The sequence below is a fragment of the Aegilops tauschii genome, chromosome 2, assembly GCF_002575655.3.
Source record: "Aegilops tauschii subsp. strangulata cultivar AL8/78 chromosome 2, Aet v6.0, whole genome shotgun sequence".
Lineage (NCBI taxonomy): Eukaryota > Viridiplantae > Streptophyta > Magnoliopsida > Poales > Poaceae > Aegilops > Aegilops tauschii.
In genome coordinates, this window is record NC_053036.3 from 332,678,582 (window position 1) to 332,694,495 (window position 15,914).

The 15,914-nt window shown below is 46.0% G+C and overlaps 1 protein-coding gene across 5 annotated transcripts in view; it reads left to right on the plus strand.

Annotated features, from left to right (window-relative positions):
* Positions 1–424: 424 nt before the first annotated feature.
* Positions 425–15,914, plus strand: part of LOC109743977 (uncharacterized) — a 30,046-nt gene continuing 14,556 nt past the window's right edge. For 4 of the 5 annotated variants that reach the window (XR_012202631.1, XR_012202630.1, XM_020303071.4 and 1 more), the window contains exons 1-9: positions 426–694; positions 776–891; positions 1,019–1,154; positions 13,600–13,698; positions 13,786–13,854; positions 13,937–14,071; positions 14,171–14,239; positions 15,441–15,496; positions 15,645–15,804. Coding sequence is in view for 3 of the 5 variants with exons in the window: in XM_020303071.4 (XP_020158660.3) it covers positions 539–694; positions 776–891; positions 1,019–1,154; positions 13,600–13,698; positions 13,786–13,854; positions 13,937–14,071; positions 14,171–14,239; positions 15,441–15,496; positions 15,645–15,804 (996 nt within the window). In the remaining 2 variants the exon portion in view is untranslated. Of the gene's footprint in view, positions 695–775; positions 892–1,018; positions 1,155–13,599; positions 13,699–13,785; positions 13,855–13,936; positions 14,072–14,170; positions 14,240–15,440; positions 15,497–15,644; positions 15,805–15,914 lie in introns of all 5 variants that reach the window. The other variant, XM_073508523.1, reaches the window with a different exon arrangement.

Sequence of the window (15,914 nt, forward strand, 5' to 3'; positions counted from 1 at the left end):
TAGGGGTACGCGAAATGTCCAACATACCCTCGGCGGACATCCAGTTTTACAGGCGGTGGCACAAATACTTCTACACTAAGTAACATACATACCACGCTCGCAGGCACAGCGGCTGACCAGCGTGGCCCACCAGGGATGGACCCACACGTCAGCGAGGCAACAAAGTAATTCTGGAGTAAGAAAAGGCAGTAAGAAAAATCGAATGGAAGCTACTATTCATTGTAGCAGTGTCGCCTCTTGATCCGACGGCCGATATCATCTGAGGGCGTGATCGGACGGTCAAGAATGCATCAAAACACCGATCCAACGGCCAGGAGCGCCGAGCGGTGAGGAGGCTGGGTGGCTCATGCTATGCTTGTTTCTGGTAGGAGCAGATGATTGTTTTTCTTTTTAAAGAAGCTCCAACACCCTTTCTCCCTCTCTCTCAACAAAAATAAAAAAGAAAACAAAAAACTCGAGCTATCTGAAAAAAGAACTCAAGGAGGGAGAAGCATTTTTCTCCCCCTTCTTTCCTTCGTCCGCACTCCACCTCGTCGCCATGGATGCAGACCTCCTGCAGCGCTGCCTCGAGGCCGGCGGCCGCGACTTCCTGCTCCACCATCCTTCGTCCCCTCCCTCCCCCACATCCGCCTCTGCCGCCGCCGCCGCCTCCTCCTCCTCTTCTTCCATCCTCCAGTCCCTCCCCCTCCATGTGGTAAACCCTCTCCCCCTTCGCCCCCCTCTCTGTTCTCCTCCATTACTCCCCCCTTAATTCCACCCGCTGCGTTTGATGCAGTCATTCGACCGCGGCTACTACCTCCTCGTGAAGGCGATCCAGGAGCTGCGGGAGCGCAAGGATGGCCTTGTCGTCACCGTCGGCATCGGCGGGCCTACCGGCTCCGGCAAGACCAGGTAGATTAGAACCATATTCTCCCCCACCCCTGCGACCGTGTCGCGATGGCTGTTCGATGCTATCTATTTCGTTTGGTAAGGAGCTGATTGGTTGTTCATTTGGGGCTGGTGGTGCCGTGCTGCGCAGCTTGGCGGAGAAGGTGGCATCGGTGCTGGGGTGCGTCGTGATTGTGTCCATGGAGAACTACCGCACGGGGGCAGGGGCTGACGAGGGGAGCGACATCGACTCCATCGACTTCGACGCCCTCGCGTGCAACCTCCAGGTCCGTGTCCGCTTCTCTCGGAGCCGTTCAACATGCGGATGGGATTGGATGCGTGCAGCTTGTTTGCTTTAATGACGGGTCAGAGTGCAGCCAGAAATGGTGGGCGTGGATTCCCTGCTTGATCGTATTCTGAAGGCGTGTGTACTGTGTACTGGTTGTTGCTGTTGAAGGAGAATACCAGTACTAGTACAATTTATGCCTTCATGGGTGGCTGCATACGGGTAAAGCGGAGTTGTTTCCAGAAAGAGGAGTGCCCAGTTTCTAGTGTTAGTGACACTTTCTGTTATAGTCCTCTATGCAAGCAAATAATAGAACAGAGTCCAAAGACGCATATGCTCCGTGAAATTTGGCCGAACCACGAACTTCCGTATTGTGATTATTATTTGAAAATAGTAACCGTCCCATGCTAATTATCTTTTAGTCACCTCAGGAGTAAGGTCCAAGCCTAACTGTATGACTTATGATTCACATGTCCGACCTAACTGTATGACTTAGGATGCACATGCCCGAGAAGTCGACGGAAGATATGATCATGCCTAGCGGTCTTATACTATGTATGTAGTTGAATTAGAGAAGTTGCCATATAAATTTGGCAAGCAGAATATATGGGGGTAGCTAACATGGGAAAAGGGTTTAATACTTTAATTTGTATCTTTGTTGCACTATTGCTTTCCACCGCAACCCTCATACATCTGGATGCTGCAGAATATTTATACTCATACCAGCAGGGGTTATTAGAATGTTTGATTGTTTATGTATTTATTGTCTTGGCTCTGGAAGTAAGCACATGTTAGAAAAGAACCAAAATCTGTCTTAGGACTGTTTTCCGGCAAATGGTTCGGAGTGCTTCTTTCTGACTCTTGATTGTCTCTCAGAAGGAATCAGAATCATGTCAGCAGTGACCAAAATGCTACCAAAATATTAATAGAGGCAGAAAAATATATTTGATGGAACTGGATAATGCTTTTATCAGATAAATATGTTAATAATCTATCTCATGAGAGCAAGCATGATCACCTGCATCAATTATTATTTCAATGTTGTGCCTCCTAGGTATGCGATTTGACAGATATTTTTATTTTGACCTTGAAGACTGCAGGGCTTACACCCCACAGCATTTTATTAAAAAACAGAGCACAAATACAATGGTTCCTCAAGATGAGGAAAAGGAAAAACAGAAAGGAAAACTAGAGAAAGCTATACAAGGGGGGCGAAGAGACTATACCTAAGAATTACAAAACTAGAAACAAAAGACCTCCTCAAGGAGGTAGGAAATCAATCCACTTAAGCAAGGCATCTCTATGCTTCTTTTTGATTCTGTGGGAGAGGAGCGTTATATCATGAATGAAACCATTCCTCCATGCCCTGAAAGAAGGCCGAATATGCCTGAAAGCTCTGTCATTCCTCACTTTCCAAATATTCCACCAAGCAAGGAAGACCACTTCTACAAAAAAAGGCTTGCTGAAATCCTTTCTGGCATGCAAAGCCATTTCCACCATGTCATTGCAATCCTTCCAAACGATCTGCAGATAATTCCACACACGGACACTGAAATTGCACTGGAAAAAGAGGTGGTTTCTGTCCTCAAGTGCCCCAGTCGGACAGAGAACGCATTCAGGCCCATCATTAATCCTCCAATGCCTGCGTTGAATCATGTTCTTGGTGTTAACCCTGTCCATTATGACCAGCCAGGCAAACATTTTGATTGACATGGTGCAGCAGCTCTTCCAGACCCACCCCAAAATGGGATTTGCCACCACTGGCTGGTACACAAAGTCATAGAACTTCTTTGCAGTATAGTCTGACTTTTTACCATGTCTCCACACCCAGGAATCAGGGCAGCCACTGTCCAACTGGAATGTTCCCATCAATGAAGAAAGTTGTTGGAGCTCTTGGAAGGCTAGCTCAGACAGAGGCAAGGAGACCCTATTTCTCCTCTGTGAACATTAACAGAAGTAACTGCCCTAAATTTATCCATGAGTTTGCAGACATCTCTCCACCAAAAAGAACCACGTAGTGTTGTATCATGGGGGACTCTTTGGAAATAGTAAGAATCCCAAACCAAATGAACCATGGCACATCCAGTCTATTATAGAATTTATTAAGATGCTTTAGAAAAAGAGCTTCATTCTGCAAACCAAGGTTTAGGATTCCAAGACCACCCTTGGACTCGGGTCTGCAAACAAGTGGCCAGACAGCCAGGGAATGGCCCTTCTCCTGACCATATTTCCTCCATAAACATTGTCTCTGAATTCTTTCCAACTGCTTGAGAATACCCTGAGGAATTGACAAGCTGCAAAGGAAGTAGATAGGCAGGGAAGAAATTACTGAGTTTACCAATTGCAATCTACTCCCTTGAGGCAAAAACCATGAACTAGCTGTCAATCTTCTCTCCATGCAGTCCACCAGGGGGAGAAGGTCGTTAATTTTAGGTCTGGTAGTCCCCACTGGCAAGCCCAGATATGTAAAAGGCATTGTGCCTAATTGACAGCCAAAGAGGGCAGCTAAACATGTGGCATCAGATGCATTCACATTGATAGGATACATGGAAGATTTATGAAAGTTGATCTGGAGACCAGTTGCCTTTGAGAAAGAGCAGAGCACTGATTTCAGTGCCTCTAACTGGCACCTTTCAGCATTTAAAAAGAGCAATGTATCATCAGCATACTGTACTACAGGGAAATCTGGGTCATGAGTTAGCAATGGCAGACTTAACAAACCCTGCTGCAGTAGATCATTAATCATTGTTTGCAAGAGATCTGCAGCAATAACAAAAAGGAAAGGAGAAATAGGGTCTCCTTGCTTTACTCCACACTTGCATTTGAAATGGTTGCCAGGTACACCATTAAGCAGTACAGAGGAAGTTCCAGAAGACAACAACTGTTTAATCCATGTAATCCATGTATTGTCAAAACCTTTTGCCAAAAGGATCCTCAAAATTGCCTCATGCTGGATAGAATCAAAAGCCTTTTCAAAATCTAGCTTAAGCAGAAGAATGGGCTTTTTAGACTGATTGCACTGGTGGATGTACTCAAATGTCCAAGCAAGACAATCCTGTATTGTTCTTGATTTTATGAAACCATACTGGTTCTTATGCACACATTTGGTGATCTCCTCTTGAAATCTGTTTGCAGCTAGCTTGGTGAGAAATTTTAGACCAACACTAGTGAGTGATTTTGGTCTAAAGTCCCCCACACTCTCCGGAGTCTGCTTCTTTGGGACCAGTGTAATGAAAGCATCATTGAGATTTTCCAACTGAGCAGTTCCAGCATGAAACTCATGTACCAGCCTACTAAAATCAGCAGAGATGATGTGCCAACACTTCTTTAGGAAGAGTCCATTGAAACCATCAGGCCCAAGAGCCTTATCAATGGACATCTCCTTAATTACCTGTTCAATTTCCTTCAGTTCAAAAGGTTTGGTGAGCACTTCCAAGCCCTGTACTCTTGGGATTAAAGACAAGATATCCTCCTGTAAAGATATTGGCAAAACAGTACCCATTCTGCCCTTAAAGGAAATCAAGAACTCCTTGGCCATTTCCTCATGATCTGATGCAACAGAGCCATCAGACAACAACAGGCTAGCAATAGAATTCTTTCTATATCTCTCAGTTGCCATGGCCTGAAAAAACTTGGAATTTTCCTCTCCCACTTTGATATACCTGATGGTACATCTCTTCCTCCAATATAAATATTGCAGGTGTAAAAGGTGTTCATGGTGAAGTTTTTGTAACTTTTCTGAAGTTGGCCTCAGGTCTGGAGAGAGGTCTCATGTCCTCAAGATTATCCAACCAAAGAATCACCCAGTTGCACTTCTCAATCAACCCCTTGATATGGGATAAACCTTTTTGCCATTTCTTTAAAGCAACCGCAAGGCCTTTAATTTATCAACAATGATTGCTGAAATATGGGCCTTGTGAGAGGGCCTAGCCCAAACCTCCTGCACACAATCCAGGAAACCTGGCTGATGAACCCAATAGTTTTCAAACCTGAAAATATGTGCCTTTGGTATGGAAGTGCTGATATAAATTAAACATGGAACATGATCAGACACCGTTTTCGCAAGAGGAGTCACTTGTGTCCTAGGGTAGATGCTGATCCAACTAGCAGAAGTAAAAACCCAGTCAAGTTATTCCAGAAGAGGCATGTCTTGCATATTTGACCAGGTAAATTTTCTTCCCTTTAAGGGAAGTTCCAAAAGACCCAAGTGACCTATGATTTCATTGAAAATAAACATATCATTGACATCTCCACCAGGGAGATTCCTATTCTCAAGAGGTCGAATAAAGTTGAAATCCCCCATCAAAATCCATTTCTGTTCTGGTTCAATATCCAAATTATAAATCCAGTTAACAAACTCATCCCTCAATTCACCCTGACAAGGGCCATAAACATTCACTAGAAACCATTGCTCATTATTATGTACTGAGGTGAAGTGTATGACAATAGCATAGGGTTTCACATCCACCAGAGTACCATGAAACATGTCTGAGCGCCAAGCAGTTAAAAGCCCACCAGAAGCACCTCTCGAGGGGGACTCAACAATCAAAGCCAGAAGGACAGATGCTTCTAATATTTGCACGGGAGCAAATAGAAAGCTTTGTTTCTTGAAGACAAACCACAGCACATTGACTCTCAGTCACTTTTTCTCTGATAGAACGCTGTCTAGCATCAGAATTCAGACCTCGAACATTCCAACAGAAGATTTTCCAGTTACGCGTTGTCACACGATTCATTAACAACCGAATAAGAGTAATGTAAAAGAAGCATGACACACAATGTAATCCAACCCAAAAGATAACAAAGTTCAGTATCGCAGTCTGCAACATCCATAACAAGACCCAAAGCGACAATAAAAGTAGCAAATATAAGAGGCTCTCCAGGCCTAAACAAAGTAGCTAGCAGATTCATTTAAGCCGAAGATGAAGAAGAATCCTCCTTTGGATCAACCATAAGCTTGTCCGTCGATAGGAGGGAGGGATCAATCTCCAGCTCTGCTCCCCCAGCCTGCAAAACATGGATTGGAGTGTGTGGGGGAGCATTAGGCTGCTTGTCTTGGCCAGGGAGACCTGCAGAAATGGGCTGGGCCTCGTCATCCATGGGCTTGGAGCGAGGGCGTTTCTTCGTGGGCTGAAGAGAGAGCTGCTCAAAAACAACATGTTTGAAACCATCCAGTTTTGCCGCGCTTCTAGTGCAACGTCTGAGTGGCGTGTCCACAATAGGTGCCGGTACCTTCTTCCTTCCTCTCTGCTTTCTCTCCGCTGTTTGCTTCTGCACAGAAAAAACTACTGGTGAGGAGGAAATATCAGCAGGGACAGAATCAGCAGAATCAACAGACATGATCTCTTCAGGAGCCGGATCAGAATCCACAGGCAACTCCTCAAACAATGCCCTTGCCACTGGGCGCTTGACCACCACAGACTTTCTAGCAGGAGCAATAATGGGCAAAGATGCCACTCTTCCTGGATTCATCAAAAGCTATTGACCAGGAGCGCTTGGAGTAGATGATTGAGCCCATTAGCTTGAAGAAAATTGACCTTGGCACCTCTTTAACAGAAAAGTCAAACATCAGGTTCTGAAAAGACCTCTTCCAAATCATCTCCGGAGGGAGAGGAGGTCCTGCCACAATATGTGCCATGCCAATAAAAATCTCGTGGTGCTGAACGACAGGTGGCTGATAAGGCACAATTGCCAGCGGGTTCTCCATTAAGACAGGTTGCTGCAGAGGTTGAAGTTGTTGGTCAGGCAGAGGAGGAACATCTTGCTGCTGCAAATCATTACCCTGATCTTGCTGTTCCACAGAAACCGATCCATCCGGTTGATCAATCACAATGGAGACCTGATCTTGCTCTGGAGCTGCAGGCTGCGGGGGCTGCTCCACCTCGGCATCATCTCCCCACAAGGCATTGCCCCAACCTTTGAGCTACATCATTCACAGGCGGAGGAGATTGAACAACAGGTGCATCATTCCATCCCAACATTGGGTATGGAGGCAGAATGAAAGGCAGATTATCCGGAACCAGATTGCCAGGCAACGGATGAGGATTCCCATCCAAGGGCATTGGGTCCTCATTGTTCGGCATTTGATCAGCAAAGTCTGCACCCAAAACATAACATGCAGCAGTCCACGATACTTGAGCACCACCCCATTCCGCATGGTCTCCAAAAACCACATCTCGTGGAACCAGAGGCGTATCTGGAAAGCTAGCTTAAACCAAAGTTCTGACAAGATAAGGATCTTCACTGTCCCAAGAGATAAACTTCCCAAAAGTGCCTACAGCTTGTGAGATGAACTCTGGAGTGCGGTAATCTAGGGGAATACCAATGAACATTAACCAGCCCTTACGAAAACCATGCGTCCCCTTGAAATTTTCCCCCTCATCATGCTTCATAAATCTAACAAATCGATCGTTGCCCAGCGGGAAAGGAGCATGCTGAATCAAGGTATATCTGACTGACGGATCCCTAACTTGGAACAGACCGACCCCACGAAACCACGGCTGAGCAGAGCGAACCAAAATACCTCTATCCTGCAAGAACTGCACAACTTCCTCACGCACCGGACCGAGTGGCCCCTCCGGGGCGGGCATCACCTCAGCGACCATGTAGTCCTCATGGCGACGGGGCGGGTGAGCTGCAGGCGTGAAGAAGGTGCGAGGAAGGCGACGGTCACCGCCGTTGATGATGTGGTGACCAGCAGGCACAAAGCGCTGAGGATCGAGCTCGTAGTTCACCATGGATGAGCTAGGAGCTTGTCTGGGGTTTTCTTTGGGTTGAGGAGAGGGAAGATGCAATGTGGGCGGCGGCGATGGGACTGGACAGTCTATCCCAATAACTCCGGCTCCCTTCCCATGACAAGCAGAGGATTCCAAGAAAATCGTATTTTGTTGCACAGAAATTGGCTTCCAAACCAATCCATTGGAGCGCGCGAAATCATTACAGTCCTGCCTAGAGTGACTCGGACGGGAGCAAGCCGCACAGACCACTCGCATTCCACAAGCAGCTTGGAGAAATCCAAGCCAAGGGTAGATCCACCAGATGAACCCATAGATGATGGGTATTGGCTTGATCCAGAGAAGACGCCGGAGAAGATCGCCAGAAGGGATCCACAGATTAGTGGATGAGAAGGGAGATCGCCGGGGAGGAGGTCAGGGCCGTGGTGGGTGGTGGGAGGGCCATCGCTCGCCGAGGAGTTTTCCTCGATTTGACAGATATTGTGAAATGGACTAGTAAAAGATATTAGCTTATGGCACGAAGACATGTATACATGAGCTACCTACCATCCTTAAGTTCCGTGCATATGTTCCTACTTGATTATGTAACTTGATCAACATGGCCACTGGCACAAAGCATATCTCACCTGTTGAGCATGCTCTTGGTATTGACTGGGCTCGGTCTTGTTCTTATGCATTTGTGTATGGGCTGCGTGATCTTGTTTTTCCTCTATACTTTTCATTTTGTGGTGTTTTACATACAAAATGTAGTGCATGATCTTTGTGGAGCACGCATTTGCATGATTAGAATATAGCTCAAATAATCCGGGGACCCAACAATCCAAATTTGCATTGGTTCTGATCTGCTTATTTGCAAATATATAATAAACCAAATTTCATTTCATTGGGTGAAATTTCAAAACATGCCTTTTGTGAATGAGTTTGCAATTCTGATCTTAAAAGATCAATCTCTCTGGTGTACCATTACTTATTAATTGAGCATCTAGCAGCCGATTGATTTGGTCTTGTTGGGCCATGCTTTACCAGCTGGAATACACAAATTGGAATTTCTGCTTTGTCCATGTTTCCAATGTTAGAGTTATAATATAAGTCATGTATACCCCTTTGTATTTATCCCGTAGTATAAGGGGTTTCCTGCATATGTACCACACCTGTACATGTATATATATCGGCCTATGGCCTCATGGGAATATAAGTTGCTTATTCCTAACATGGTATTAGAGCTTTAGGTCTCTTTTTCGCACGTGCAACTCGTGCTCGATCCCGTCCCTGCCGCCGCCGCGATTTTTCGTCGCCTCCGCCGGTCGCCTGGTGCCTCTCCAGCCCGTCCCCGCCGGCCGCCAGGCGCTCCCCCACGCTAGGCGCCGCTCCCGCCGCCCGCTGGGTGCCGCCGATCCCGCCTGGCGCTGCTTCTCCCGCTCGATCTCCAGGCGCCCGCTGGTCCTGCTCGGCGCCGAACTCCCGCTCGCCGTGCTCCCGCCTCGCTCGGCCCTTGCTCCCGCCTCGCTCGGCCTGCTCCCGCCCCGCCGATCTCCAGGGGCCCAGCCCGTCCCGCTTGGCGCAGCTCCCAGCTGCCCCTGATCGACGCAGCCAGCCGCTGGTTTCGTCCGGTTTCGATCTGCTGCTTTCGATCTTTGCAAAAAAAAAAGTCTGCTGCATCGGGCTTTGTTGCTGTTCCTCGCTGTCCGGTGATCTTCGATGGTACCAACTACACCGAGTTCGCTGGCTTCATGCGCATTCACATGCGTGGCATCCGTCTCTGGGGTGTTCTTTCTGGCGAGGTCTGCTGTCCGCCACGTCCGGTTCCTCCGGTGGCCCCTACTCCGCCGACTCCATTGGTTCTTCCTCCGGATGCTAATCAGGCCGCCAAGGATGCGGCTAAGGTTGCTGATGAGGCTGCTGATCGTGCCTATGATGAGAGGGCTTTGGCTTATGAGGAGGCTCTTCAGACGTATCATGGTGCTTTGTCTGTTTACACCCAGTGGCTTGATGATGATGCTGGTGCTGCAGCTGTTCTCACTGCTAGTGTTCTGCCTCAGTTTGCTTCTGAGTTTCTGGGTTTTCCTACTGTCTTCCAGATGTGGACCTGTCTTCGTCAGCGCTATGAGCCCTCTGGTGATGCCTTATACCTTTCTGTGGTTCGTCAGGAGCATGCTCTTCAGCAGGGTGACTCTACTGTTGACGACTTTTATGCACAGAGTTCTGCTATCTGGCGCCAGCTTGATTCTCTCCGCAGTGCTGGTTGTCGTACTTGCCCCTGCTGCCAGGCTGTCCAGGCCGATTTGGAGTTTCATCGCGTCTACGAGTTCTTGTCTCGGCTCCGTAAGGAGTTTGAGCCCCGGCGTGCTCAGTTGCTTGCTCGTGGCCGTATTTCTCTCATGGAGGCGCTTTCAGAGATTCGTGCTGAGGAGACTCGCCTACGTGGTGCTGGTTTGCTGGAGGTTCCCTCTGTGCTCGCTACTCGGGTTTCTTCCACTCCACCTGCTGCACCGCCCCATTCTCGCTCGAGTGCTCCGCCGCTCTTGCCCACTCCTTCTGGAGGCTCAGGTCGCCCCCGTTCACATTGTGACTACTGCAAGAATGATGGTCATATTGAGTCCCAGTGCTACACCAAGCGGAAACACCTGCGCAAGGCGCGATCATCAGGGACTGCGTCATCTCCCTCGCCAGCTTCAGCCATTGCTTTGACCGAGCAGGATATTCTGAGACTTAAGAGTCTGCTCGCGGCTTCAGGTTCTTCCTCGACGGGTACTGCTGGTTCTGTGACTGATGCTTCCCGCACTGAGCACCCGCCCTCTACACAGTCAGGTACATCCCCATGGGTTCTGGATTCTGGAGCTTCTTTTCATATGTCTTCTCATTCTTCCGCTTTGTCTTCTCTTCGCTCGCTGGATTCTCCTGTTCATGTCCTTACTGCTGATGGTACTCCACTTTCTGTTGCCAGTAGAGGCCATCTTTCTACTCCTTCTTATTCTGTTCCTGATGTTGCTCATGTTCCTCGACTTACCATGAATCTGTTTTCTGCCGGTCAACTTACTGATTCTGGTTGTCGTGTCATCCTTGATGTTGACTCTTGTTCTGTCCAGGATCGTCGCACGCACACTCTGGTTGGGGCTGGCCCTCGCCGCCGTGATTCTCAGGGTCTTTGGGAGTTGGACTGGCTTCATGTTCCTTCCGCTGCCACCACCATCGCCAGTTCCTCCGCTGCTGTCGCTTCTTTGGTTCCTTCCAGCAGTGGCATCATCAACTTGGTCATCTGTGTGGTTCTCGATTATCGTCTTTAGTTCGTCGAGGCCTTCTGGGGTCTGTCTCAGGAGATGTCTCTTTAGAGTGTCAGGGTTGTCGTCTTGGCAAGCAGATTCAGCTACCATATTCTCATAGTGAGTCAGTGTCTCAGCGTCCTTTCGATTTAGTCCATTCTGATGTATGGGGTCCGGCTCCTTTCACTTCGAAAGGTGGTCATAAATACTATATTATTTTCATTGATGATTTTTCTCGTTACACATGGCTTTATTTCATGACTTCACGTAGTGAGGTGTTGTCTATTTATAAGCGTTTTGCTGCCATGGTTCATACTCAGTTCTCTTCACCCATTCGTGTTTTTCGTGCTGACTCCGCTGGTGAGTATATCTCTAAGATGTTGAGTGGTGTCCTTGCTGAGCAGGGTACTCTTGCCCAGTTCTCTTGTCCTGGTGCTCATGCTCAGAATGGTGTGTCTGAGCGCAAGCATCGTCACCTTCTTGAGACGGCTCGTGCTATGATGATCGCCGCCTCTCTTCCGCCTCATTTTTGGGCCGAGGCTATCTCCACTTCTGTCTATCTCATCAACCTTCAGCCATCTGCTGCTTTGCAGGGTGGTGTTCCTTTTGAGCGTCTGTTTGATCGCTCTCCCGATTATTCGATGCTTCGCTTGTTTGGTTGTGTTTGCTATGTTCTTCTTGCCCCTCGCGAACGCACCAAACTAACCGCTCAGTCTGTTGAGTGTGTCTTCTTAGGCTACAGTGATGAGCATAAGGGCTATCGTTGTTGGGATCCTGTCGGTCGTCGGATGCGTATCTCTCGAGATGTGACTTTTGATGAGTCTCGTCCTTTTTACCCACGCCCATCTTCCTCGGTCTTTTCCGTGGAGGATATCTCTTTTCTCACTTTTCCTGACTCCCCTATCACTCCCGTCGCGCCTGGTCTATATCTCAGCTTGATGTTAAGAATGCCTTTCTTAATGGTGAGCTGCGTGAGGAGGTGTACATGCAGCCACCACCTGGGTATTCTGTTCCTGATGGCATGGTGTGTCGTCTTCGTCGCTCTCTCTATGGCCTTAAGCAAGCCCCTCGCGCCTGGTTTGAGCGTTTTGCTTCTGTGGTCACTACTGCTGGTTTTTCAGCAAGTGTTCACGATCCCGCATTGTTTATTCACCTTTCTCCTCGTGGCCGGACTCTTCTTCTTCTCTATGTTGATGATATGGTCATCACTGGGGATGATCCCGAGTATATTGCCTTTGTAAAGGCCCGTCTTAGTGAGCAGTTTCTTATGTCTGATCTTGGACCTCTTCGCTATTTTCTTGGGATTGAAGTCTCTTCTACCTCTGATGGCTTTTTTATATCCCAGGAAAAGTATATCCAGGATCTTCTTGCTCGTGCTGCACTTTCTGACGAGCGCACTGTTGAGACTCCTATGGAGCTCAATGTTCACCTTCGTGCTACTGATGGTGATCCTCTCCCTGACCCGACGCGTTATCGTCATCTCGTTGGCAGTCTTGTCTATCTAGCTGTCACTCGTCCGGACATCTCTTATCCGGTTCATATCCTGAGTCAGTTTGTTTCTGCTCCCACATCGGTTCATTATAGTCATCTCCTTCGTGTTCTCCGATATCTTCGGGGTACGATCTCTCACCGTCTCTTCTTTCCTAGCTCCAGTTCTTTACAGCTTCAGGCCTATGCGGATGCTACGTGGGCTAGTGATCCTTCTGATCGCCGTTCGCTTTCTGCTTACTGTGTTTTTCTTGGCGGTTCTCTCATTGCCTGGAAGACGAAGAAACAGATTGCAGTTTCCCGTTCGAGTGCTGAGGCTGAGTTGCGAGCTATGGCTCTTTTGACGGCAGAGGTGACTTGGTTACTTCAGGACTTTGGTGTTTCTGTCACTACACCGACTATGCTCTTATCTGACAGTACAGGTGCTATCAGCATTGCGCGCGATCCTGTGAAGCATGAGCTCACCAAGCATATTGGTGTTGATGCTTTCTATGTGCGCGCTGCTGTGCAGGATCAGGTCGTTGCTCTTCAGTATGTGCCTTCCGAGTTACAGTTGGCGGATTTCCTGACAAAGGCCCAGACTAGAGCACAACATGGCTTTTATCTCTCCAAACTCAGTGTTGTTCCTCCACCATGAGTTTGAGGGGGGGTGTTAGAGTTATAATATAAGTCATGTATACCCCTTTGTATTTATCCCGTAGTATAAGGGGTTTCCTGCATATGTACCACACCTGTACATGTATATATATCGGCCTATGGCCTCATGGGAATATAAGTTGCTTATTCCTAACATCCAAAAGTAATGATTGCTCTTTTTATCTACACTTGATGTTCTTATCAAATCAATATTCCGTTTGTAACCACTGTTAGGTAATGGTTAATATTCTTGCTTGCTTGCTATATTGACAATTTTCTGCTTATTTAGGTGTATGACAAGTATCCTTACAATCATGTTTCTGAGCAGGATCTAGTGAAGGGCAAAGATACGTTGATGCCACTGGTTGATTTTCAAGAGAAGAAACGGACAGGATGGAGACAACTGAAGATTTCATCATCTGGAGTGGTGTGATATCTCAGACTACATGCTAGACATTATTCACAACCTTAGGATCAGATAATCTTGCTATATTGATACAAGTTATCCTTGTAGGTGATTGTTGATGGTGCTTATGCTCTGCATTCAACACTAAGGTCACTGCTCGATATTCGTGTTGCTGTGGTAAAACATTGGTTTGAAATCTTTTTGTTACATGACAATAGCAATGGCCCAAGTTAATGTTTAATCTTTTACACAATTTCAGGTTGGTGGTGTTCATTTTAGCCTGCTTTCTAAAGTTCAGCATGATATTGGAGATTCTTGTTCATTGGACTATCTGATTGATAGCATATTTCCGCTGTTCAGAAAGCACATTGAGCCAGACCTGCATCATGCTCAAGTATAAATATAATTTCTGTAATTCTCTGTTTTTCCTTTAGTTTGTAGCTACCATTTATACATTCAGTCTGGACATAACCTATTTGAGTTGCTGGTGCAGATTAGAATTGATAATAGCTTTGTCTGCTCATTCCGTGAACCGTACTACAAACTGAAATGCAAAAATGAGGTCAGCAATGGTTTACAGTTGATTAATAACATTGTGTATGCAGTTTTTTGTAATATAATGCAGCAGCTTTTGTTTACGCACTAGTTATGTAAACTACCTTTGATCGGAAGGTCTTAGGCTGAAAACCCCAAGCTGTTGAGCAAAGCCTGTTCTTTGCTAGTGGGTGTCAGAGCACCGAAACTGAAACATGGTGTTGCGCTGTTTACCTTAACAGCCCACCAGCATAGCTTGTCATCTTTGTTTACATTGACAATATTCCGTTCCTCTTCAGTTTCAAATGACTACTATGTGACAGTGCAAATCTACTTCTCTGTGGAATAGTAGATTGAGGTGTATAACATCATTGCTAGGACTTTAGTTGCTTATCGCTAGGTTTTTATGCAGTCAGAGCACTTTAACTTTGGTCATTAATGTCTTTATGAATGTTCCGATCAGATGTATGAAATTGTGAGTATAAGCCTTAAAAAAATGCATGTAATAATAAATTTATTGGGTTCTATAGATATATTTTAGTGGAAATTGTGGTTAAATTTGTACTTTGGAGACTGTATCAGTTTTTGAATTGTCATTTATTTGCATTTTGATGTAGGATAGTATTATTTAATTAAAATGCTCATTGCCTCATTGGTCAAACATTGATATATTGTCTGATGATGGATACAACCATATATTTTCATCCAGTCAGCATTAATTGCAACCATACTACTTCATCGTACTCTTACCTGATGTCCTAAAATGCATGGAATAAATAAACCTTTCAAAACTTTGACCACCAATATAACCATCTTGATTTGTCACATGAAAATGGTAATATTATATTTGTCATCAGAAGTAGTAGTTTCATATTATTAGAACTAGTAATAATCAAGGATGTGTGTGGAGACTGTCATTGGTCCAAAATTACAAGAAAAGGAAATGGAGGTGTACATATTGACACGGAACCTACAACCAGAATGTGCAGTTACTGTTGCTTAGGCCCCACTTGGATTGTCGGTTGCTTCCCAAATACCTCCGTAATTGATACAGACCTCCGGCCGTCGTTTTTATTCCAGACGGAAAACACACTGTGGCCCGTAATTTACACCTGTAAATTAAATCCGGGTGTATAAACTTACACCGAATCCAAGCGGGGCCTTAATTGTTGTTATGCCTACTGTTTTCTGGTATTTTGATTCTTTAACTTTGCCTATTGTCTTTGTAGTTACCAGATGGCCAGAAATTCTATTCTTTTGATAAAAGTAAATCAGAAACTGAGAAGTGCGTATCCTTTCTTCCTTCCTTTCTGAATTCATATTTACATTCATCCAGAGTTGTTCTGTTGATATCAAGTTCTCTGGTAGATTTATCATGCTTATGCCTGTTCATCATTTCAGTTTGTGACAATTGTTTGCTTAAACTATTTCAGCTTTATTGAGATGTACCTTAGGCCACCTTTTGCTTCTGAAGAAATTAAAATTGATGATTGGATTAAAGTTATGCAATGTGGTATAAGATACTACCTCTCTCTCGGGGACCAGAGGATTGTTGACAAGTTCTTTATTATCCGTCCAAAAGCTGAGTTTGAGGTAATGATCTTATCATCCTAAACTTCTGAAATTGTTAAATCGTATAATAACAACATGATATCTTCATTGAATATTCAAATTAGCCCCAACTACCAGGAAGAAAATTGGCG